The 26,681-nt window shown below is 36.9% G+C and overlaps 1 protein-coding gene across 4 annotated transcripts in view; it reads left to right on the forward strand.

Annotated features, from left to right (window-relative positions):
* Nucleotides 1-24,859, forward strand: part of gja10a (gap junction protein alpha 10 a) — a 50,680-nt gene extending 25,821 nt beyond the window's left edge. The window contains exons 2-4 of one of the 4 annotated variants that reach the window (XM_077555383.1): nucleotides 17,089-17,256; nucleotides 17,371-18,552; nucleotides 24,246-24,859. In XM_077555383.1, coding sequence (XP_077411509.1) covers nucleotides 17,128-17,256; nucleotides 17,371-18,552; nucleotides 24,246-24,284 — 1,350 coding nt within the window. In that variant the 5' untranslated portion in view covers nucleotides 17,089-17,127 and the 3' untranslated portion in view covers nucleotides 24,285-24,859. Of the gene's footprint in view, nucleotides 1-1,319; nucleotides 1,425-17,088; nucleotides 18,553-24,245 lie in introns of all 4 variants that reach the window. The other 3 variants (XM_077555391.1, XM_077555376.1, XM_077555370.1) reach the window with 3 other exon arrangements.
* Nucleotides 24,860-26,681: the final 1,822 nt, after the last annotated feature.

The raw sequence follows: 26,681 nt of genomic DNA on the forward strand, positions 1-26,681 counted from the left end.
ATGCATGAACAGAACTGGCAAAGGTAGAGGATGAGTCGCCCTGTTTGTGGACAACAACATCAAGTGTGACTTATTAAACAATATGTCGACTAAGGTTGAAAATCTGTCATGCTAAATGAGACTCAGAGCGGTCTACTGATTAATGACATTACTGATCACCTCCCGATTTTCACTAACTATGTATGGCATCACAGAAATAACATCAGTCAAACACAGACATTTTATAGGAGGCTTAGGTCAGATCGAAATATTAATGCATTTAGAAATGATTTGTTAACTCAAAACTGGAATTGTGTCTATGATGCAATGGATGTGAATACAGCGTATGGCTGTTTCATAAACAAATTTGAACAAATTTATGATAAACATTTGTCCAGTAAAGATATTTCCTATCAAACAAAATCCTAAAAAAATAAACATGGATGACCAAGTCTCTTATAAATGCTTGTAGAAAAAAGAATAACTTATAAAGGATATTTATTAACCAAAAAACAAAACACGCAGAAGCTAGTTGCAAGAAATATTGTAATAGACTAAATGCGATTTTAAGAATCTGTAAAAAAAACTGTATACTAAATTGTTGGAGGACAACAAAAATTATACTTGCTGTGATGGAAAATCATGAATGAGATTATTAAGAAAAAAAAGTCCAAGCCATTTTATCCTGACTATTTTTATGCTAATAATGAGAAAATAGTAAATTTGGAAGAAGTCGCAAATAGATTTTTGTAGAAGTTTTTTTCTATCTATCGGTCATGATCTACAGCCCCTAACTTACATATGCAACCTCTCATTTATGACTGGGATGTTCCCAAACAAGATGAAAATTGCTAAAATTGTCCCATTAATGAAGGAGGAGATTTACACGAATTTGGCAATTACAGACCCATTTCAATATTGCCACAATTGTCAAAAATCTTGGAAAAACTTTTTAATGATAGGCTTGATAAATTTATAACAAAGCACAAATTATTAAACAACAGTCAGTATGGCTTTAGGAAAAATCATTCCACTGGACAAGCTATACTCTATTGGAATTTTCCTGGATACAGTAAATCATGAAATATTATTTTAAAAATTAGAAAGAATCGGAATTAGAGGTGTAAATTTAGACTGGACACAAAGCTATTCATCTAAAAGATATCAATATGTGACAATCGGAGGGAGCATGTCAAATAGACTCAAAGCCACATGTGGTGTACCCCAGGGCTCAGTTTTGGGTCCTAAATTGTTTATACTATACATAAATGACTTATGCAATGTCTCTAGTGTCTTAAAAATGGTACTCTTTGCTGATGATACAAATATTTTTTGTGCAGGTGAGGATTTAAACGAGCTGGCCCAAAGTGTAAACGAAGAATTGTACAAGCTGCAACAATGGTTTGATGCAAACAAACTGTCACTACGTCTTAACAAGATAAAATGTATGTTATTTGGTAAAAAATTTTTTAGTCACATTTAGTAACATTTAAGTCAGCAATGTGAATATCGAACGTGTTAGAGAACACAAGGTACTGGGAATAATAATCGATGACTTGTTAACATGGAATACTCATATAAGTCAACTAAAAAAAAAACTAGCTAGAAGTATTTCTATTCATTTTAGAGTCCAAAATATGTTAAATCAGAGGGCCCTTCAAATCATTTATTGTGCGCTGATCCTGCCTTGCTTGACCGATTGTACTGAAATTTGGGGGAATACCTATATAAGCCACCTACACCCCTTGATAGTACTCCAGAAAAAAGCAGTAAGAATCATACACAACGCTCCTTACAATGCACATACACACGATTTATATATCAAATCTAAATTATTGAAATTATATTATTTAATAAACTTTAGGACTGTGCAGACAATGTATAAAGCTCCCTTATAACTTGCAAAATAGCTTGCAGGGCAGGGAATCAAAATAATGATTTGAGAGGGAAACATATATTCGTACAAAGTTATATCAGAACAACACTAAAATCATTTTCGATGTCCTGTACTGGTGTACTACAAAGAAATAACTTAGATTTTGGAGTAACCAACACACACACACACACACACACATATACTGTATATACTGGGGGGGTTTGAGTGAGGGCAAAATCACCACCACACATCAACTGAAGCCCAGAGATGTAGATTGAGAAGTTCATGTTTAAACATCCTGTATTTAAGAAGTGTTTATTTCTGAGTCAAAACGTTGGACAGTGCCTTTAAGCTCATTGTCACACTGCTCACATACGTATATAGTCTCAAATTAATTAATTATTGTGTAAACAAAATAAGTTTCAACTTATTTTCAAACCTTCTCTTGTTATTTTCTAATAACAGAAATCCAGTTTATGAATTCCATGCAACCATGGCTCGATAAAATAGTTTGCTGCTTTTGATTTGTTCTACATGAAGGCAATACACAGTTTGCTTCCTTAACCTGACATGTGCCATAACCATGAAAATCCGGAAGGAAAAAAAGACAACCTTTTCCATAATACATATATTATAATTAATTAATTCATTATATAATTATTAATCAATCATTTCTGGCATTTTTGTTTATGTTTAATCTAGATGTTTAATAATATTCCTAATAAATGTTATAAAGAAATACGTAAATCTGCATTTAACTGTTGTAGCGATTATTTGGGTTGCCGTATTGGCTTATGAGAAATTTAGACGGTACTGAGGTGAGTTGTAATTTCCTCAGCAACCCACGTTGACTTTGCTTGTTTGTAGGAGCAAAATAAACGATAAAAATACTATTATCAAGTATTCATAATCTGAAGTTGCTACTTTAGTTAATCATTGAGTTTTTTGCTTTCACAAAATAATTACTAATCCACTCAGTAAACACAAATTGGCAGAAATTGAATTTCTAGACAACAAATTTATTTAGTAAACACACAGATCAGTCACAGCATGACCTGTTAATGAAACGGAACAAAAAGGCGAATCAAAGATAAAAAGAAAACTTACAACCTAACTAACTAAGATTTAAAAAAAAAAAAAAAAAGGGTAGATGAAAAAGGTAGGGGGATGAAGATGGAAACGTTTGACCTGTCAATTCTTTTATGTTTGAATAAAAGCGTTGCACCAGTAGTATATGGTCGGATTCCAATGCAGGCGCAACTCACGGACTGGTTCAGTCGCACGGGAGAGAGAGAGAGAGACTCGAGCGTCGATCCTCGGTTAAATGCTGGAATACTGCACCCCTTGGCTAGCGCACGTCCAGCTGGAATGCTGCCCGGGAGTCTCCGGTTGGTGGCGTGGTGCGCGCGCGGCGTGAAGGCAGTTCGCAGGTCCTTGTGACTCACGGCTGGAACAAACACGTGCACTTTGTGGACGCGCAGGATGTTTGCAGTCCTTGCTTGATGCGCGCTTTGGGATGCGCGTTGTGGCTCGAAGGAAGAAGCCGTTTGATCACCCTCAGCGACCACGTTTCTCGCGATGATCAGGAAAAGTTCATGGGGCTAGACGTGAGGTGTGAAGAAGGTATATTAAAAATCCATACTTTTGCGTGTCCAATAAATCAAATTGTGGGACAAGAAATGAACAGAGTTCCTGCGCAGGATGACTTATTCCGGAGATCTCCGTTACATCATTGAATCAAACTCAAACAGTTTCAGATCAATAATGCCCCTCTTCTTTTGAAGAGCCCACACTTTATTACAACCAAATTGCAAGAACACTGTCTCCAACTCCGCCCCTCATGAATAAGTAAATGTGTTATATAATGGAAAAATACAGGTTGAAAAACAGACTTCTCAGCACACAGATACAGCTGTATTCGTCTCTAGTCAAAATATACTTTCAAGGCACTTCTCAGTACTTTCTCCCATAACAAAATCTCACAAACAAGTTGAACTCAACAGCTCCTAATGTAACATAGTTATATGAGTGTGCGCTCTCTCTCACGAACAGAAATGTCTTTTCGCACAGAGAAGGAACTTCTAGACCAAACAATGTGTCCCAGCTTAAGGTCAAATTATACTGAGTTCAAAACTACTTTACCTACTTCACATCTATAAAACATTTCAACATGGTTAATATAAAGAATTAAAATCTTCATTCAGTAATCCTCAGCTCGTCAGCTGACACTGGAAGCAGTCGACTGGTTTCTCTGTTGATTCATCAGGTGGCTCCTGGAAGCAGTTGACCGGTTTTTCAGTTGTCTCGTCTGGTGGCTCGCTCCTGAAGGTGGGGGTTGAGTAGAAGGCGGACCCCCCGGCCGGTCTGATAGGCAAGATGTGGAACCAGGTGCCCCGTGGACTGGACCAGATTGACCTTTCCATCACCTCATCTGGGCGCAGGACATTTTCATTAGTCACTAATAAACATTTATTCACATCTCTTCTTTTTGAAAGAGCATCTGGTAGTGTTATTAGTTTGGAGTTAGTAAATGTTAGTAAAGTTCTGTAGGCCTGTCCTGTGGGAAAAAATTCTGTTTGTTGTGACATTCAATTAGAATCCAGCCTTTGGCTGACTTTAATGACCTAAGCACATTCATTAATGTAAAAATGAAAATCTTAGCCAATTCAAATCTGACGAGGCCAATTTTGTTTACAGTGTAATGATTATTGGAATGTTTTATTATAATATTTACTGTTATAGATATGGCATGAATGTGCTTCCAGCCATTGAATAAATGCAACTTTTGCCAACAAATAAAATCAAAAATTAATATCTAACCCCGGGGCCCCAGGGAAAAATAGAAATGTAACATATTCACCTTATTTTCGTCGTCTCTGCCAAAAGTTACTCCTTCTCCATGGTCAAGGAAATCCCCAATTGTCCTCCTGTAAAATTCATTCTCACGGACTATCTATAATTATCACATTAAGACTAACTTTTAATTTTATATTTATTTTAATTCAACATGGACTGTTTGTGTCCTTCGCAACGATATACCCAGACCGACCAATAATTACCCCATCTGAAAAAATCGCTTTAGAGAAATTTTTCAGACTAATATATAAAGTTTTGCAGTAAATAAATTTTGCTTGCGTTTTTGTTTAAAAAAGAGGGGGAAATTTTACATTTAACCAGTAAATTCGACAATGCGTCCCAAGCAACTATTTAAATTTCAAAAGAGAATTTGGGAAAATGTTAGAAAACCAAATTTAACAAGCGTCAAATAACGGAAAATATATTTAAGATTGAAATAAATTTTCCTTATCCTTATTCCCATTAGCTGTTTTCAATTTCTGAAACCAGACGAAATTTACCAGTATTATCTTTTGTACTATAAAAATATTGTAGCTTAAGCCAATGAATTTTACAAAGAATCTCAGTTTTCAGCCAATCCATCAATTATTATTAATACATGAAGTTGCCCTTAATTTTAATATTTTACCATTAAGCTTGCTAGTCCCCCTTTTGTTGATGTTTGTCCAAAAAACTGACTGTTTTAAAATAGACAGAGATAAACAAATCAAATCAAAATAAACATCAAAAGTTTTAAAATATAATAAATCTGTGTGTATAGAGTGTTGTCAATCAGTTCGTTATATTTACGAAATGTTTTACTTATATTAATAAGTAATAATATTAATGTTTACTTATAACCTTATATCTGTCAAAAATATAGAGTGCAGTGTAAACAGCCAGTATCACATCATATGGTCTGGTATCACTAACTCAAGAAAACATTGTTGGTGGGGGTGGAGTCACCATCGTAGTGGAGCAGTTTTTTCATTTAAGACTTTTGCATGTGAGTTCAGGGTGCAGTCATTGTGGAAACTTTCCACCAGGTGGCGCCAGGAACCTCTGCTCTCCATCAGGTGGCAGCCCGAGCAGGTGGAGTCAGGTATATTTTTGTGATGATGGCCGCATCACGGCCCTCGGCTGGTGGTAGCAGTTGCAGTTTCTTTGTTGGTGGGGGTTTTGTTTTGATGAGATCTGTGTCCCGCTTGTATCGGTCCAGTTGACCTTGTTTTGAAATAATGACCCCGACCAATGACCCTCACGCGACTGAAAACATTAAAATCTGCCCCAACAGTATTTAGGTTATAACATGACAGTAAATATTAAAAAACAAAATCTTCCTTTATTTAAAAAAAAATTCAAAAAATTTAAAAAATAAAAAAATAATAAAAAATAAAAATAATTAAAACAATGAAAGTTTACAATTTTAAATAATTGCTAATTATATGTCAATATTTGTTATGGTTTACGATATTTAATTTAATATGTTTTGCATATCTTCATAAATAATATTTAGGATGACTCTAACAATTTACAAATATAATACCGAGTCTATTAATAAGTGTGCAGTTTTCAATTAATATTTCTCAATGGAGGCCGCAGCCCGTAAAGTCAGCCTTTGGTCGAACATCAAGGTAGAAATTATTTTAATTACCTAGCACCTCAAATTATGTCAAAATGTGATTCTTCCAGATGGCTTCCCCCATGGAATCCAGTCTTCCAGGACTCGCAAGGCCTGCTCCAAACTCTGAAATGGGACTTCAAATGTCGAATTCAAAGGTTAAATATATTCAGGAGAGATTAAAAATTATTTTTCTATTTATAAACATGTGAAAAAACTCATTTTTAAATTATAATTAACACATTACTTCATCCCCAGGACGGGAGATAAGGCACTTGTTGGGAATTCCGTCTTTAATGGGTGTGGCTCCTGATTCTAAAAATATATTCAAAATTAAATAATGTTCTCACGCACAAGAATAATTATAAGGGAAAGAAAATCATCTTATAACAAAATATTCCACATTAGTTGCTATCCAAATTATTCATTTTTAGTTATTATTATTATTATTATTATTATTATTATTATTATGCGAAAATATGGCTGAAATATTTCATCTAATAACAATCCAAAAAAGTTAAATATATATTTTCTCATTAAACTTCAAAAGCAAATTTAATTAACGCACATACAAAAGCAACAATGACACATTTAACAACTTGACTTTTATAGAAAAATTGTATTCTCTATTTGTAAATGTTTTAAGGCTGTTATCAATTTTAATTTGGAAAAAGGGTGACATCTGGCGGTCAGCTAGAGTCATAGCAACTACAATCAGTCTTACAGTTATTTATGTTCAATAAGCGTAAGATATGCATTGAAATTTTACAATATTTTAACACTATACTTGTCTATGTTATTTGCGTATTAATATTCGTTTGTTTTGTATTAAACACAATTTTAAATATGACGTATTTGCACTCGTGAAGCTAGATTAAGTATTCAACATTAGTGCTTAAGAAATTTATATAAGGGGCTTATAAAATCAGTTACGGCAACAATTTATGTAATGTCGTTCAATTATTTAACGCAGACGCTTGCGGTTTTAGCGTTAGAAAATATATTAGTAATTTTACCGTCTAATTAATTTATCCTGTTCAGCGTTTATTAAACGGTTTCATTTATTTTATTACGTAAATTTGTATTATATAGTTGTTTTATTTGCAAAGCAACATTTCAGCATTAATCATTATTTAATACACTTTTCTTAAAGCTACGTCCGGGAATTTCCTCTATATAAAATACATATAGCTCCAACACTCTTTCAATCAGTGGTCGGCGTTCACACACATCCACAGCCAAACTGCCGCCCCCAAAACCACCGAACAAATGACACATCTCATTCGAATAAACTAACCTTTTCCACAATAAATTCAAGTCCCGTCGTTCAATATTAAATACATTTTATATCATTATTCGACGGTCGATTATATAACCTAGAAGCTTTAGTTACGTCTAGCGGAAAATCATTTAGTCCTTCAGAATAAAAGCGCACCGTAGCCCCAACATTATTACTTTATTAAAGTTATATAAATGGTTATAACTTCACAAAAATACCTAAAGCTAGTATTCTAGCATTATTCATCATCTTGTCAACAAGTTTTCGATCATTTCTGGCCTTTCTTCCACTCGAAGAAATTACAGACGTGTCTCGTACCAGTTCATCTAGCTCATGACGTTTTTTCACACACGCAAGTTCAACGTTCTTCATCAAAGAGATTAGACATATTTCAGATTGTAACGGCGGAAAATAACCTTTTCAACAGCATTCGTGCATCCAGTCATGCAATTCTTTTTTTATTTCACGTCTTTGTTTTGTAGGTAAAACTCCAATAGCGACTGCGCATGCGTTACCAACTTGTTTGACTAGCGTAATCCCGTCCAAATTCAACGGAAGTTCATTTGGGTCAAACCATTCTGTTTCGCGTTCGAATAGAGCATCCATGTTTCCTCTTAATTATTGACTACCGTATTTTGTAGCTTATTATATTATATTATATTATATTATATTGTATTATATTGTAGATTATCGTAGTTAAGTCGTATTAATATTTATAAATGCAGTGACGCCTCACTTATAACAGAATTAGTCAACACCCTATCTCATCGCGGTCACTTTAAGATTTACCGTGACGTCAGATTTTATACACACACATACGAACAGACATACTGACATGATATGTCGCTTTTTACGACATACCAAAACATATAAAATCCGGATAACTGTTCTTTCCTCAGCTGAACAGTCTTGTCTAAGAATTTTAATAACCGAATATTCAAAGACCTAGCGTTTGATCTAAAAGCGGTGTATCAAATCTGCTTATGTCAAACTGACTTCCACAAGTTGAGCAAATATATCTTGTCTAAGAATATAAATAACCAATTATTCGAAGACCTAGCGATTAATCTTAAAGCGGCGTATTAAATACGTTTTATGTCAATCTGACTTCTATAAGTTGAGCTTGTCCCAATTACATAACAGCAGTCGTACTTCCTGCTGTGTCTATCGCTGACTTTCTTTTATTCAAGGATCATTTCTAATTACCCAAGAATCTACCGTTTGTAAAAACAAAATGCTTTTCAAACTGACTTCCTCTCAACTTAAACACATATACATAGACTTTAAATCAATTATCTAGGTACCTATCGTTTGTAAAAACAAAATTGTAAAAACAAAATGCTTCTCAAACTGACTTCCTCTCAACTTAAACAACTTAAACAACTTAAACGCATATACATAGACTTTAAATCAATTATCTACGTATCTATCGTTTGTAAAAACAAAATGCTTCTCAAACTGACTTCCGAGCGATCGCGTACAATCCAACGTGACAGCATTTTCATAAATATTGCTCGTCACCACATATGTGTATACTTCAAATACCGTAGGAAAATCCACAATCATGGACTCCATACAACCAAACAACTTAAACTTATACCTCTGTTCACACAAATCCCACCTTCGATTTAGTTATTTACAAAACGTATGCCGGCCGGAACGTTCCCAAACAGAAAGAATTCCTTAAACGTGGATAATTTGTCCACTTACCTCAATTAATATGGCGCCAGGAATTCAAACCGTCCGCGAACGCCACAACCGTCAAATGTCTTTGTCGCCAGGTCGTCACCATCTGAAGAAGGTATATTAAAAATCCATACTTTTGCGTGTCCAATAAATCAAATTGTGGGACAAGAAATGAACAGAGTTCCTGCGCAGGCTGACTTATTCCGGAGATCTCCGTTACATCATTGAATCAAACTCAAACAGTTTCAGATCAATAATGCCCCTCCTCTTTTGAAGAGCCCACACTTTATTACAACCAAATTGTAAGAACACTGTCTCCAACTCCGCCCCTCATGAATAAGTAAATGTGTTATATAATGTAAAAATACAGGTTGAAAAACAGACTTCTCAGCACACAGATACAGCTGTATTCGTCTCTAGTCAAAATATACTTTCAAGGCACTTCTCAGTACTTTCTCCCATAACAAAATCTCACAAACAAGTTGAACTCAACAGCTCCTAATGTAACATAGTTATATGAGTGTGCGCTCTCTCTCACGAACAGAAATGTCTTTTCGCACAGAGAAGGAACTTCTAGACCAAACAATGTGTCCCAGTTTAAGGTCAAATTATACTGAGTTCAAAACTACTTTACCTACTTCACATCTATAAAACATTTCAACATGGTTAATATAAAGAATTAAAATGTTAATCATGTATAACAATGGTTAATATATGAAATAAAGTATTAAAAATTTTAATAATGTATAACAGGTGGAGAGAGGGTGGAGGAGTTGCAGGAACGGGAGAGTCCTTGAGCAGTTCATAGGGCGAAGGAGAGTTCAGGAAAAGAGAGCCCCTGAGCAGTTCATGGGGAAGAGAATTCAGGAAAAGAGTTCCAGGTAAAGAGAGAGAAATTCCTTCGCGCGCTAGTTTTAAAACTGTGTCAGCAGGGGGCGGGGCCGTAGTCAAAGGGGGCCAGGTAGTCTCGGCCCTTTCGTGCGCATGAAGCAGACTTGGTCGACTGTAACCAAGCTTTTAGGATAGTATTTGATAATTTTTGGATCAGAATTGACAAGCCAGATGCTTAATTTATCATTCTGAACACATTTCAAACATTACCGCGACCATAAAGTTATTGAATCCGCTAAGCTTACTAATTAGCTAAACTTAAGTGGCTACAGAAATTACACACATCATTCGTTTGAGATAGACATACAGGTTGTGTACAAGGATAAACAACAGGAGTTACTTGATGTCAGTCAAGTACATAGAGATAGATACATAGAGAGAATACTTCAGATTAATTAGGAGCGGCAGGATTCTTGAGGATAACCGATAGTGGCCGCTGGAGGGCACTGTTGTACCATACAACTTCCAAGGGGCATTGTTTAAAAAAAAAACCCACATGGCTAATTCCTGTGGATAGGCCAGACCATAAAATTTGGTCTGGGGACTGCTTCTCAGACAGGATTTCAGATCTGTCGGAGCTGTAATATGCGTTTCCTGGGGGTTATAAAACGAAGTCCAGTCCCTGCTGGGGGGAAACTCAAAGAGTCTTTTTGAACTGAAAACACAGAGTTAAGACACGCACACACATTCCCCAGGGGGAAATGTTTAAAAAGGCACATAAAATGAAAAAAATTGAGGGTGACGGGCAATATTCGTTACACTGTTAACCAAGCCAAGTTATCATGCATTGTTATCACATTTGTTCAATATGGGCAACCCAACACAATTCTTGCTGCTCTATTTTGAGCAACCTGTAACTTATTTTACTAACTTTCACTCGTATCAAGCTCACCTGATATGGACTGGGGGGGAAAAGAGGAAACATGTACATTAATTCATTAATAAATAAATAAATAAATTAATGAGTGAGGGGGAATAACTCAATTCATCAACTTGATTAATAGAGCATTTTAAAACAACCTCCACTTCATCCAAAGTGCTATAAATGGAGCAAAAATTAGTGTACAACAATAATTGTAATAATAATTAAAACTGTAAGGGCCCTCACAGCCCTGGCCACTTTGGGGTATTTGCACATTGGGGTACTGGCAAATAGGAATTACATTTTTTTGAAAATGGCAGAATAAACCTTTACATATGGATTTTTTGTTTTGTGCCAGTCCTGAATTCAAAATTTCATGCGTGTTTAGACCTCCCAAATTAGCGGACTGTTTCTTGGCAAAGCAACAGCATGTGGCAAAGTAAAACTTTTACTTTTCATCTTTAGAGGGAACACCCATAGATTCAAGTCAATCAGATAAAATCTTTTGGAGGAGTTCTTTAAAATGTAACCCCTATAGGCCAAAAATGGGGCAAAATTTGAAAGTAAATCTAAAATCTCCCTGTTGGATTTAACTTATTTCTCCCAACATACTTTTTTTTTGTAGGTCTTGGACTGTTTCATATGCCTCCAACTTTTTGTAGATCTAAGTGAATCGTACAACCGGGCTCGGCTGGAAACCAGACTCATCGCTTTACCAGTGAGTGAATCTATTCGCAATGAAGCGCAGTTCTGAGGCGGGGCAAACATGACCAGACAGACAGGGGTGTAAGGGAAATCGGTCCAATTAATTATTAAATCATTAATTGTTCATTTTTGAATTAATAATCAATTCACTCATTAATTGAAGGAGACCCAGATTTAACATTTAAATTAATTTTGAATCAGAATCTCGGAGGACCACATCTATTTTTGAAAGTTTTATCAGGACAACAAATGAGAACCATAATTTGATGAAACACAATCAGGTTTTAAGCAGTCAGGTTTTGATTTCATGCACGTTTATTTTCTAACCTATGTGGGAAAATCTACTTGGAACTTAAAAGAAACAAAACTCTAACTACTGTGTTATGAAATAAAAAAAGAACTAAAATGATGAAAAAAGAAAGAAAAAAAAGAAAAACAAAAACAGGAAAGGAGAAACAGTCTTGAACGAGGTGATGGATTTCCTAATCAAACCAACATGGGACCCACATTTAACCTTGGAGGCACCAATTTGTACAATCTGGTTAATGTCTGCGAAGTTAGACTTACAAATGGTCTGGTGTTAGTCCGAGACGCGGAAAGCCTGGATTGGAGGGTCGTTTGAAGAAAAAGATGAAGAGAGAGAGAGTAAGCAGCTGAGCCTCACAGCGGGGAAAGGTCTGTTGGCTGTGGAAAGGCCTTTTTGGTTGGGGGCCTCAGAACACCGCTGTTAGCGCTGCGATCCGTTTAGCCTTTGCAGGGACCCAAAACCTGTCGCTGTGCGATGGCAAGGGTCGTTGTGGACTAGCCCTCGGCAGAGCCAGATGAAGCATGGACCCCCCACGGAGCAGGGGAGCTGAAGCCAGCAGTGTGAAGGAGAAGAGTCAGAGGGAAAAAAAACAAAGTATGTAAGAATGTACAAGCAGGAAACTTACCTTTATAGGTGGGCTCGGTCACCTACCAACCAGGGATTCCGGTATCGAGTTACACAGAAACTAGGGCGAAACTTTACCAGCCTTGGGTTGATTTTTGGTTAAGAATGATCAGAATAAATTTAGATCCTATGTTAACTTAGATTCTAAGTTCACGTACAGATGAACACATCATCAGATGAACACATCAAAAGAAATGTTACCTAGCTGACAACTGTCAAAATGTGCACACACATGAAGGTTAAGTGGAAAATCTGCCACTGCAATGGAACATTTTCATGACACTTCACGGAGTCAACATTTCAAAAATGGCAAACCCAACATTTCATAATTCATTCTTCTGTTGCAAAATAAGACAGTCGGGTTTCTGAAAAAAAAGTTTTCACTTCTTTTTTTGTGTGTGTGTCAGTCTTGCGATAAGGTCAAAGAAGTGACGTGCGGAAGCCAGTAGTAAACATTAGCGGTGGACGGAGACAAAGTAAATTCAACATGGCTAGTCGAAGAGAGACAGTAGTGATTAATGACTTATGTTGTTGTTATGGTAAAAACTTTTCTTTTTTTAACTTTTTTTTAATATATATTTCTTACTCTGCCATTCCAGATCTTTGAATTCTGTACAGTCAACATATCATACTATTATAATACTACCAACACATTTTCAAATCTTTGGCAATACACATCCGAATTTCTTTCTATTCAGGCCTATTTTGACATACATCTCCATATGGATTAATGAATTGTATTTTACAGTCCTTATCTTGTGATAAGGGCACAGTTCCTGTTCTGCAGCTGCAAGAGAATGAGTCATGCTTTGCAATACTATAAGAGTAAATATGGGATAACTTATGTACATTTATTCTAACACAAACAATAGTTGGGTTTACATTAAATTGAGTAAACGTATTTACAACTTGTTTGTATCAAGATGTTGCTTCAATAAAAGTGTTAAAACTATCACAATTACTGTGCTAAATGACAAATGAGCTCCATCTTTATAAATAACGTGATCGATGTCCGTGTATCGCATGGCTTCCGCAGGGCTGATCTGAGCATGTAAACAGCAGATCGGAATGGATCATGTCACATGTAAACAGGTGACCACAGATCTTCATTTGGAATGATTCCAATCAGAATAACTAAAAAGGCTCCATGTAAATGTGTTTCCACAGCAACAGAATTTCACAGCACCTCCACAATGGTTAAAAATAAGTTTGTAGATATCTTCAGGCCTGGACTCTCATCAAATGTGTGAAATTTTGAGAAGATCAGATCATCTGGGTCAAGTTACAGCAGCTTTTATTGTCACTGTGAATCAGCCGACTTTGTGGCTCTGTAATGACCATGTCCTTTGGCAAAAAAAAGTGACAATAATCAGTCTCAGGCATGAGGCAAATCTTCATGGTTTAGCAACGTTGCCTGGCTTTGACAGGGGGAATATGCTAACATTTTTGGTTAAGTGTGTAAAAGAAGGTTAATCAGATGCTTTCACGAGCGGGAAGTCGGACAAGTTCGCAGAGGGACCGGGTAATGTGCAAAAAGGTAGAAGAGCATTACAGATACGTGGACACTGGACTGTGTTTCGTAACCCGATTCATTTTCATGTGTCGTCAAGTGTGCACATTTGCCTATATAAACACAGCACTGATTTACTTGACGTAATTGTCGTCTTCAGTTGCAACTGCAGTTGAATGGAATAATGCAGTAATCATGACAAAATGTATTGATAAAATTGCATGTGCAATATATAGGGGTATAGAGACAAAAAATGACACTCTACAAGTTCCACCATTTAGATCAGCATCTTAATACAATAGCATAGTGGACCCAAGTGTTTTTAAAAACTTATTAAAACTTATTATTGTAGGCCACTGCAACATTAAGCACAGTTCAAACAACACTGTACTTAAATGTGAGAAAATAAATGTGTACTTAAATAATGATTACATTTGGATTTATTGAGAATATTGAATGAAAATCATACTCCAATAAATGTTAAACATTTTTTTCCCCTAAACATTTAATAACCTGAGCATCTAAGATTTATTTTTTATTTTTTTGTAAATACATTAAATATTTTGGAAGAAAAAAAATGTGCAAAGACTGAGATCAGTTTAGTGCAGAATTTCTGAGGTATTTCGGGAAATTTGTTCACACCCTCTCAATTGTCCCGTTTGTTTGTTTGTTTTTGCTTTGGGCTAAAACAGTGACGAGCTGATGCAACCAAGGAACACTATATAAGTGCCCTCATTTCTTTCATCTGTGGCGATTTGGCACAGTTGCCATTTTTATTTATAAGAACTTTGCCCATTTCTACCACTAGCTACACTCAAATGTGGCTAGGAGATTTTTATACTGTGTTGCCACATTGGCTAAAAGGTTTCATGACCCAGTGCCAACCCTGGAACAGCAGATCAACAGGCAGATCGGTGCAGCATCTGCTGTGATGCGGACTATTTATCAGTCCGTTGTGGTGAAGAAGGAGCTGAGCCGAAAGGCGTAGCTCTCGATTTACCGGTCGGTCGACATTCCTACCATTACATATGGTCACGACCTGTTGGTTAAGAACAAGATCCTGGTTAAAGTGGTCGGAATTAGTTTTCCCTGCAGGGTGTCCAGGCTCAGTGAAGCTCAGTCATCCGGTAGGGACTCAGAGTAGAGCCGCTGCTCCTCCACGTTGAGGTGAGCCAACTGAGGTGGCTCAGACATCTGGTTTGGATGCCTCCTGGATGCCTCCCTGGAGAGGTGTCTCACTGGTGGGAGGCCCGGAGGACGACCCAGGACACACGCTGGAGAGACTATGTCTCTCGGCTGGCCTGAGAACGCCTTGGGATCCCGCCGGAGGAGCTGGAAGAAGTGGCTTGGGAGAGGGAAGTCTGGGCCTCCCTGCTAAAGCTACCAGATAAGCGGTAGAAAAAGGATGGATGGATAGTCTTACTAAAGAAGATAGTAATTCCCTAAAACAGGGGTAGGCAGCCGTGGTACTCAAGAGTCCTGTGTGTTTTAGACGTATCCCTCCTCCAACACAGGTGAAGATAATTATCAGCTTCTCCAGTTTGCTGATGAGCTAATCATTTGAATCAACTGTGTTGGAGGGGGGAGACACCTAAAATACGCAGGACTCTTGAGGACCATGGTTGCCTACCCCTGCCTTAAAACAAACATCATACTTTTAGACTGTGTATCAAATGTGGTTGTAAATACCTGGAAGAAAAAGCTAAACTGTCAGTCACTTATATGTTTTCCTCACCTGGATGATCTCTGCCTAGCCTGTGGTTAGTACATTATTGTATTTTAACAAGTAGGTGTTCAAGTGTGTGTGACTTCAAAAGTTAGGGTACAATATGAATATGTAAATGTTTTGATGAGAGTGCTAAATGGTATGTGCAATCATACAAAGACTGACTTTTAGAGGTCACTGTGGAGTTAGGAAGATGTGTGAAAAAAATGCTAACATAATGATAAAAGCTTGAAATTCGGTTTAAACATAGAACAAGCCCTATAGAAAAGATTCAGCTATAGGGCCGTCGCAGATTTGACCATTGGCCCATAAGAAGGCACCAGGCACCTTTTAAGGCTACTTGGAGCGGGCCGCGGGTGGAGCATTGTCTATGTGGCGCTCCAGACTTAGCATGCGGGCGTGAGTAAAAGAAGGCCGCACACAAGGCACCAAACAGGATTTGCTGAAACTGGGCCTCAGGTGAGACACCAATCCCTGGCGTAAAGGACATTGGCCCCTGTGTGGATGGCTGGAGCTCCAGGTGCGTTGTGCGACGCCACTGTACTGGCTTGTGTCTGTGTGGCGGACAATGCAACCGAGATTGATTTTATCCTGTTATGCTCAGCAATCATCACTACTGTTGTAAGTTACAGAAAATAGGATAAACCTGCACCTTATTACTTTTCGCAAAAAGACTATCGTAAAAAACAACGCAATTTTCCACCATTTACAAAACTAACAAAAGCAAAATGTTTATTAATATAAAGTTAACATTGTTATTTTTTGGGATTCTGGCAGTCAAGAATGACCAATAAAACTGAGTTATTTTGGCAAAACTCCATGCCCCTGGAATAAAAGAACCGAAGATTGAACAAGCTGCATTTTGCTGACTTAATACGCCTCTAACGTTGGCTTTATTGTAATATTTGGGACAGAAAACATGTTTTGATACAAAAAGCACAGCTGGACTGTAAACCGAAGAATATAATCTTACGTTGGCCATTTTGAAAAATGGTTGCCGTTTGGGTCAGTAGTCAAATCTGCAATGGCCAAATGGCTAGAATTATTTCCCTGACTGTTCTGACTATGTGCCAAATTTCTTGCCATTTATCATCTACCAAGCAATTCTTTGATAAATTGCACCAATTCTCCTAACTAAGTGGATTTGTAAAACGGCTAATTAAGATATCCAACCTTTGTCTCCTCAGCTTGAGGACATGTGGCAGTAAAGTGGTGAGAACCTGACGATGGGTGACTGGAACCTACTGGGCAGCATCCTGGAAGAGGTCCACATTCATTCAACCATTGTGGGCAAGATCTGGCTCACCATTCTCTTCATTTTCCGCATGCTGATCCTGGGGGCAGCTGCTGAGGATGTATGGGATGATGAGCAGTCTGAATTTGTCTGCAACACTGACCAACCAGGTTGCAAGGCAGTCTGCTATGATCGTGCCTTCCCCATCTCGCTCATTCGCTTCTGGGTCTTGCAGGTCATCTTCGTCTCTGCACCCTCACTGGTCTACATGGGCCATGCCCTCTACTGCATCCGAGCATTGGAGAAGGAGCGCCATAGGAAACGGATACAGTTGAAGGAGGCGATGGATGAGGCAGAATTGGCATTGGATGAACATAAACGGATAGAGAGGGAGCTGAGGAAGCTGGATGAACAACGAAAAGTAAAAAAGGCCCCTCTTCGAGGATCCCTCTTGAGAACCTATATCATTCATATCCTTACACGCTCTGTGGTGGAAGTGTTCTTTATCCTTGGACAATACATTCTTTACGGTGTTCAACTTGACCCGCTGTATAAATGTGAAAGGATGCCTTGTCCCAACAGTGTAGACTGTTACATCTCTAGGCCAACAGAGAAGACCATCTTCATGGTTTTCATGATAGCCATTGCTGGTGTCTCACTTTTCCTCAACATTCTGGAAATATCACACCTAGGCATCAGGAAAATCAAAAAGGCCCTCTCTGGAGAGCGATACATGGAAGATGACAGTTTAATTTTCAAGTCCAAGAGGAAGGTATCATTGTCACATCATTGTGTGATGAGTCATGTGTCACCTTACAATGGACCTTTGACTCAAACCTTCAACGTAATACCAGAAGAAGACATCAAGCCTCCTCATTACCCCGAGCTCAAAACAAGCCATGAGACTCCAAGGAACAACAGCATTGCTCATCCGGGGCACATTCAAATCAACTGCATCTGTCCCCAACCCAGAATACAACACCAATCGACCCACAACTATGTAATTTCCCAAAGTCATCAAGGTCCGGAGGTACTCACAACAATAGTGGATAACCATCATGGTTTGGAATCTGTGGTGTCCAGAACAGAGGGAACTGCATCAAGCCCTCACAAGAATACCCATCAGAGAGAACATATTGAGGCCAGCCATTTAGAGGTTCTTCTGTGCAATAGCGCTATTCGACCGTCTTCTACTGACAACCTTGAGGATGATCTCAGAGACTCAGTTGGGAGTGAGGTCCTTATACCCAAACCTAGAAAAACCAGCTTCATGTTCAGACCACCATCTGAAAGCTTGTCATCAATCAGTCATTCCACAAGTTCTTCCTTACATTCCTCAGAAGAATCAGATGAACTGGGCTCGCTGCAGGGGGACACGCTCATGATGCCGCCTGCTACGGGGCGAAGAATGTCAATGGCAAGTAACAAAGACCACAAGTACAGCATGTTTAACCCAATATTTTGTTTGTTTGTTTTTTGTTTTTTTTCTTCTTCTTTTTTTCTTTGTTTAACCCAATATTTTAAATATAAATGCCAATTGTAATTATTGTTATTAAAGGTTTTACCAGTAATTGGTATACTCTTTATGAATGAAAAAAAGACGTCTGTAAATGGAACAAATTTTTACAGAGATTAAAGGTGATGAATCAAGGAGACAGTGAAAAAACTGTTAATTTAAATGTAGACTAACATACAGGAAGATAGATTAATTTATTTAAATTTGTGGTTAACCATAAAAGAATAAAGTGGCATAGAAATATAATAAATAAAAATCTGCATGTAAGCGGCAAGGCCGAAATCCAACATTGAATGCCCGTGACTCAGGCAGCACTGGGATTTAAAAAAAAAAATGGCATCATAACCCTAATCCTAAATAATATTGCCATGTGGGCTCAGAAACATTTCAGAAAACCGCAGTCAGTTTCCACAGTTCAAGTTACAGTACTGTACAGTACAGAACATCCATCCATCCATTTTATTAACTGCAAGTATTGCGGGGGTGCTGGAGCCCATCCCAGCAGTACACACTGAACTGGGTGCCAGCAATCAAGGGCACACACAGACAAACAACCATTCACACTCACAACAACACCTAGGGACAATTTAGAGTGTTCAATTAACCTGCCATGCATGTCTTTGGAATGTGGGAGGAGACATCCACACAGGAACACCGCAAGCTATTCTGACCCTGAGCCCACCTGACGTAAATAAAAGTGTGCTGTGGCGTGATGAGTCCACATTTCAAATTGTTTTTAGAAATCATGGACTTCATGTCCTCCTGGCGAAAGAGGGTGAAAAAAAGGTTCATCCAGGTTATTGTCAGTACAAAGTTCAAACGCCAGCATCTGTGAGGGCACGGGTGTGTTAATGCTGCTTATATCCCTGCTTATATCGGCAATGCTAAACTACATTATCCACGAGCTACAACAGCGTGGCTTCGTACTAAATGAGTATGAGTACAAGACTGACCTGCCAGTGGTCCAGATCTGTTCTGCCACTGAAGATATCAGGCGCATTATGAAGCAGAAAATACGACAACCGAGACCCTGGACTGTTGACAGTTTAATCCAGTGGTGGGCACACTCGATCCTCGAGTGCCAGAGTCCTGCTGGTTTTGGATATTTCCCTTCTCCAACACAGCTAGTATATGATCAGCTCATCGGCAAGCTCTGCGTAACCCTGATAACAATCCTGTTTATTGGAATCGGTTTGTGTTGGAAGAGTGAAACCTCCAAAACCTGCAGGACTCTGGGCCCCGAGGACTGAGTTTGCCCACACCTTGTTTAATCTCAAGCAAGAAAAAAAGAGTTCCACCTATAAACGTAAAGGTATTATATCTCGGTATTTTAAGCCCTTCCACAGTTAACTATAGGCATATAATGAATAAATCTTACCTTTGACACCATGGCAATGTAATTCTTAATGAATTAAGTATTTTGCTGGTTATTTTTCTAACGCGGAAGTAAAACGCCCGGTTAAGTAAAACCCCACCTCTCCCTGTGTGGTTGCCGTGGCCCTCTTGCCCGAGCTAGCTGCTGCGCACACCACCGAGAGAGAGAGAGAGAGAGAGAGAGAGAGAGAGAGAGAGAGAGAGAGAGAGAGAGAGAGAGAGAGAGAGAGAGAGAGAGAAAAAACAAGTGGAACACGAACCTGGGACATTTTGCTTACAGGCTGAACACACTACACCATTCTTTCAGTTTGCTTTAAAAGCGCAGAAATTGTACTTGTAGTTTACACAAGTGTCAGCCACGGAACCTTTCTGGGAATTCAAGACGGACACTTGGCATTAGAAATGTGAAGGATAATTTTTTTTTTTTTTTTTTTTCTACAGAAGAGCTCAGTATTGTTCATTCGATTTGACATCATCATTGCTCTCCTTTTTTTTTTTTTTTTTTTTTTTTTAAAAAAACAACAAATCAATTAAAAAAATTTTAATAAATGTTTTTTTTTTTTTTTAAATACATATACATATATATACATATACACACACATATATATATATATATATATATATATATATACATATATATATACTTTTTTTTTTGTATGTGGGTGAGTATGTGTATGTGCGTGTGTGTGTGTGTGTGTGTGCGTGCGTGCGTGCGAGCGTGTGTGTATTCATCAGTTCACCTAAAGCCCATTAAAAAAAATCCTATACTAATAATATAATATAATAATAAATTGCCAAATGCAGAAACATCAATGTAAGTTATCACGATGTAGTGGCTCTCGCTAACAGACAGAATTAAGTAACCGGAATTAGGTTAAAAAATTCTATATACGTAGACCATGTTTCTATAAATTTTGATATTTGGTTTTTATTTGAGGCAGATATTTTTTCCATTAAAATGTGATTTATGAGGAGGTTAGACCATTGGTCGATATTCAGAGTTTGTTTATTTTTCCAGTTAACAAGAATTGTTTTTTTAGCGATAGTAAGGGCTACAAGTGTAGATTGAAATTGTTTATGTGGTAAATCAGTTGTTGTTAGGTCACCTAGCAAACACAAGTTTGGAGATAAAGGTATCCTACAGTCCAAAATAGCGGAAAGTTTTTCTAAGACTTTAGTCCAGAAATACATAACCGGAGTACATAACCATAAAGCATGAACATAAGTGTCTGTAGTGTTTTGTAAGCATTGGAGACAAATGTCGGAGTCTGAGAGTCCCATTTTCTTCATCATATATTGAGTAATGTATGTTCTGTGAATAACTTTATATTGGATAAGTTGTAAATTTGTGTGTTTTGTCATTTTAAATGCGTTTTCACAAACTTGAATCCAAAAGTCAGGTTCCGGTGCTATAGACAAGTCTGTCTCCCATTTCGAGATGGGTAAAGACATTTTATCAGTATATGAAAGTAACTTATATATTTTTGAAAGTTTTTTTGTTGTTGTCGGAGAAAGCTTGTTAATATCTTTAGCTAAAACAGGCGGTTGGAGCGTACCCCGAAGTGTTGGAATTTTTTTCTTTATCATATTTTTAACTTGTAGATAATGTAAAAAATTTCCGTTTTTTATATTGTATTTTTGGAGCAAGGATGTATATGATATAAACATATTATCTGAGAAGAGATGGTGGAGATGTGTAATTCCTTTCTGCTCCCACACAGCTAAATGAAACGGTTGGTTGTTAAGTTGAAAGTCGGGGTTATGCCATAGGGGAGAAAGTCCACAGGGCTCCACTTGGGCTTTTGTCAATTCTAGTGCCTTCCACCAGGCAGTCACGGTGGCGGAAATCATTGGGTTTTTAAAACAATTATGGCGCTTAATCGATGTTGTAATAAAGAGTAATTCTCGAAGTCTGAGGTTATTACAATCCTTCTGTTCTAGTTCCAACCAACAGTTAGTGTCTCTGTTGGGTTGTGCCCATAGAACGATATATTGTAGCTGGTTAGCTATATAGTAGTACATAAAATTTGGTGCCTCTAGACCACCTTTGGATTTGCTTTTCTGAAGAGTAGATAGACTAATCTTTGCTTTTTTTTTATTCCAGTAAAATTTTGTTACGGCTGAGTCCAACAACTGGAACCATTTAGCCGTAGGTTTAAATGGAATCATTGAGAAAAAATAGTTTATTTTAGGTAAAACTTTCATTTTAATGGTGGCTATTCGTCCTATTAGAGAAATAGGAAGATTATTCCAGCGCTCCAAGTCACTATAAATGTTATCCAGAAGTGGAGAAAAGTTTAAATGAATTAAATCAGTTAATTTAGGTGAGATTTTTATGCCTAAGTATTTTAAATTACCTATAGGAAATGAGTAGTGTGGGTCCTGGCTTGCAGGGTTCCATGAATTTTCTGTAATAGGTAGAAGTGTTGATTTTGTCCAGTTAATAGAATAATCTGATAACTGTGAGAATTTAGTTATTAAATTAAATACTTCCCCTAGCGAAGTAGCCGGCTTTTCTAAATAAAGTAAGATGTCATCGGCATATAGATTAATTTTATGATCTGTTACCCCAGAGTGAATTCCTTGAATCCTTCTTTCCTGGCGTATGGCTAATGCAAGTGGCTCAATAAATATTGCAAATAATAAAGGGGATAGTGGGCATCCCTGTCTTGTGCCTCTCTGTAAAGTAAAGCTCTGAGATATAATCCCATTAGTAGTAACTGTAGCTTTTGGAGAATCATATAATACTGATACCCAGTGGATAAATGATTTCCCAAAGCCAAATTTATTTAAAACAGCAAAGAGGAAGGACCAGTTAACTTTGTCGAAAGCTTTTTCTGCATCCAATGATATAATAACTGCCTTTTTATCATGCCGCTGTGACATGCTAATAAGGTTAAAGAGTCTCCTAATATTATTAGTAGAGTGCCGATCTTTAATAAAGCCTGTTTGGTCGCTATGAATAATTGTCGAGATTACTGTTTCTAGTCTAGATGTGAAAGCCTTAGTGATAAAAAAAAAACAAGTGGAACACGAACCTGGGACATTTTGCTTACAGGCTGAACACACTACACCATTCTTTCAGTTTGCTTTAAAAGCGCAGAAATTGTACTTGTAGTTTACACAAGTGTCAGCCACGGAACCTTTCTGGGAATTCAAGACGGACACTCGGCATTAGAAATGTGAAGGATAATTGATTGCTTTGAATTTATCTGGACAGAATGTTCACTGATAAAGGCTACTTATCACTACCCTGCGAGCATGGAGGGCTCAGAGAAAGTGGGCGTGTGTTTAGTCTGCAGAGGCAGTGCGGGGGTGGGTCCACACCTAATGACATCAGCGTGAGCACCCGCTCGTTTTCTCGAGTTGGGAGGGGCTGGTGCTTGGAGAGCAGAATGACCTAAAATTTCTCATAGAGGGGCGAATGGAGGAAAACACCACTTGGGTGATGTTTTTTGGTGAGGAAACTAGCATTTTAACATGGCTCAAAAAAGTTGCTTTTTCATGTTACTGTCGCTCTAAAAAATGTGTGTCCTCAGTTCACAAAAACTTATTGAGTGTTGTAAAAGTAAAAGGAAAAGTGAATATTTGGAAAGAAAGTTTATCAATTTTGACATTAAACATCTTGTTGTAGTGTATCCAATTGAATATAGGTTGAAAATGATATTCAAATCACTGCAGTTTTTTTGTTTTGTTTTTTGTTTTTATACATTTTACACAATCTCCCAACTTCGCTGGAATTAGGGTTTGCACTTGGTATTTTGGCTCACACAAATATTATTATCAGTATCAGAGCTTGTGTTTCAAAGTTTGTTTCAAAGAAAGAACCATATTGGATTTGGATGTTGCTGTGCACAGCCTCCAACACAATGTTTATGAAGATAGTTCACTGTTAGTATTTTATGTTTCCAGCTACAATATGTGACTAAAACTGTCAATACACTCATTAATTGCAATACCATATGGCCTAAATTTTGCTTTTGAATCCAGATGCCATAAGGTATAGGTATATATATATAATATAAATATATATATAATATAAATATATATATATGTATGTATATATATAATATAAAATAAACATATATATATATATATATACAGTATATATATAGTGTGCGGCTTGACATTTGAAATGTTTTTTTATTGGTTTTCAGACAGGTATAAGATTCTTTACAGGGAGTCTATACAAGCACTAACTGTCCTGTTTTCCTCCTTAGAGTGTGTTTCTGGATATTTCATCTATCATGAAGAAGTAAAAAGACAGGGTCAACATCCTGACCACGCAATTTGTGTTCAACACCTCATCAACAACACAAACTGGGTATCAAAGATTGATGAACGATGCACAGCTCATGTTGCTTGGCTCTCAAAGCATACAAGAGTCAATCATGTTTGTTATTTTCATTAAAAAGCACCTTAAACTGCTTGTATGTGGCCACGAAGCAGGATTGTTTTTTTCTTCTTCTTCTGGAGACTCTTTCTCTATTGACTTTTTTTGAGCAAGCAAAAAAAACAACACAAATTGTGGATTATGAAGCACATTCCTAAAAGCTTCTGTAATAAGGACTTTTTTTTCTAAATGAGATTTTATTATAATCCCTTTGTAATTGTGTATAAGCATTTACATACAGTCGAGTCATGATAAGTTATGAAACCAAATGTTTTTAATGGCTTCTCAAATGGCAAAGGCATTTGAACAAGAAATCAAAATACACACTTCAATATAATTATCATGCTTTTTGTTTTATTTTTCAACAAAAAATTGCCTTGACCAAAAAGTTGTCATATCAAAGAAATGTGACATGTTGCACATTTACTAAAAATATCTAAACTAAACGTGGCATTTGAACATTCAGAGGTACAAAAGCAAATGAATAATGCTGAATCTGCATATAACAGTCATGTTGTAGGTATTCAAAAAAGGACATGTAAAAATGTACCACAAAAATCTACAAATACAATAAATGTTAGAACTGTAAAAAGTTAGAAACAACGCCACAGAAACTACATGTCTATCATACAGTTCTTACCCACAAAAAAGAGGTATGCTGAATTCTCCAGGTAGATATGTTTTAAGTCAGTTGAATTGAGGTTTTCCAGAAATTTCCAAAGCCACAATCCGAGAAAGAAGTCAAGCTGTTTGCAGCTAGAATGGACCCAGATTCATGCCTATTCTAAACAATTCAGCTTCAGAAGTACTTCATTTCTACTTGTATTCCACCTGGGTTTTTCACAACCAAGGAGAAGCCATAACAGTTGAATAGTGTCAGAATTATTGTGTGAGCTGCATTCAGAGGTGTTGGAGACTCAAACATCCTGTACCAATAACTACAATGCTTTCAGCAGCTCCCATTGACATCGGTTCTGCCGTCTGGTATGACACTTTTATAGATATGGCACACCACAGTAAGATAAATAAATACTGCCGTTTTTAAGCTATAAATCTCAAATTATTCAGAAATCATATATTTATTATCAGGGCTTGTTGGAGTGCCTTGTCCCATAAAACATTTATCAAAACACAATATGAACATAAAAGCACCCAAAGGATCATGCAAGTGTTTTGCTGTATGACAGATTTACTCTTTTCTAATTTCATTAAATAATAAATTGAAAATAGATGGTGGCAACATGTGAGTCAGTTGTATAGCAAACATGAGACAAACATACATGACTGTGGTTGCCAATCAGTTCACTGGTTTCATTAGAACAGAAAGGCAATAAAATTATACCAACCAGTTCAAAGCAGGCAATTAATCTATTGATGGCATTTTCAGAGTACAGAATCATGACAAGAACATTAACCTTATTATTTTATAAGCACAAACTTTTGATTCTTCATTTTGATTATTTGATCAAGTGCAATTTGATTTCATTTTCGTAAGATCAGGAACAGACCTTGAAAGTTATGACGATATTGATTTGGAGTAGCATTGCCAATTGCTATCTATATGGAGAAACAAATTGGTCAAAATTAAATAAATATGAGTCAAAATCATTCCCATTATCAACTGACTATCATATCAGGAAATTGATTATAATTTCTCTGAAATTATTAAATCCCACCATAGACAGATTTCAGTTCAAGTTTTCTTTTTTTTATTAATTTGTTATTTAACTACAAATAAAATTTTCAATTTACTTCATAAGCACATGCATTAAAATCTTAGCATTCAGCTTTTCAGCATTCCCACGCAATTTCTGCATAAATTGCACTTTGTCTCATTATTAAAGGTATCATAATGTTTTAGCTTTTTTTTTTGTTTTTGGTAAAAAAAAAATATTGACGGTAGTGCATCTCTCTTCTTTATTTACCGCTTCTACTACTGTTTGTCCTGCTCTTGATCATGGTAAAATCTAGACGGATAACCAACTATTTGTAATTAAAAGGCAGAAATGTATTTTCATGTGACACACACATACTTGACTGCTTTGCTTATTTATTTACTCTTGAACAATTTTGTTCTCCACATAAGGTAAAACATAAAGAATAGCTGTAGCATGGCCTGAGCACAGGCAAACAAGCTTTTCATGAGTGTCATGAAACAATCAACATGAAATAAAATCCGAAACTTCCTGGTCAACTAGGCCTTTGTCGGAGAAAGAAAACTTAGTTGCACTTGTCAGATTTGTTATTTTTCTTACAAATTCAT

The sequence above is a fragment of the Vanacampus margaritifer genome, chromosome 1 (assembly GCF_051991255.1).
Source record: "Vanacampus margaritifer isolate UIUO_Vmar chromosome 1, RoL_Vmar_1.0, whole genome shotgun sequence".
NCBI classification, from domain to species: domain Eukaryota; kingdom Metazoa; phylum Chordata; class Actinopteri; order Syngnathiformes; family Syngnathidae; genus Vanacampus; species Vanacampus margaritifer.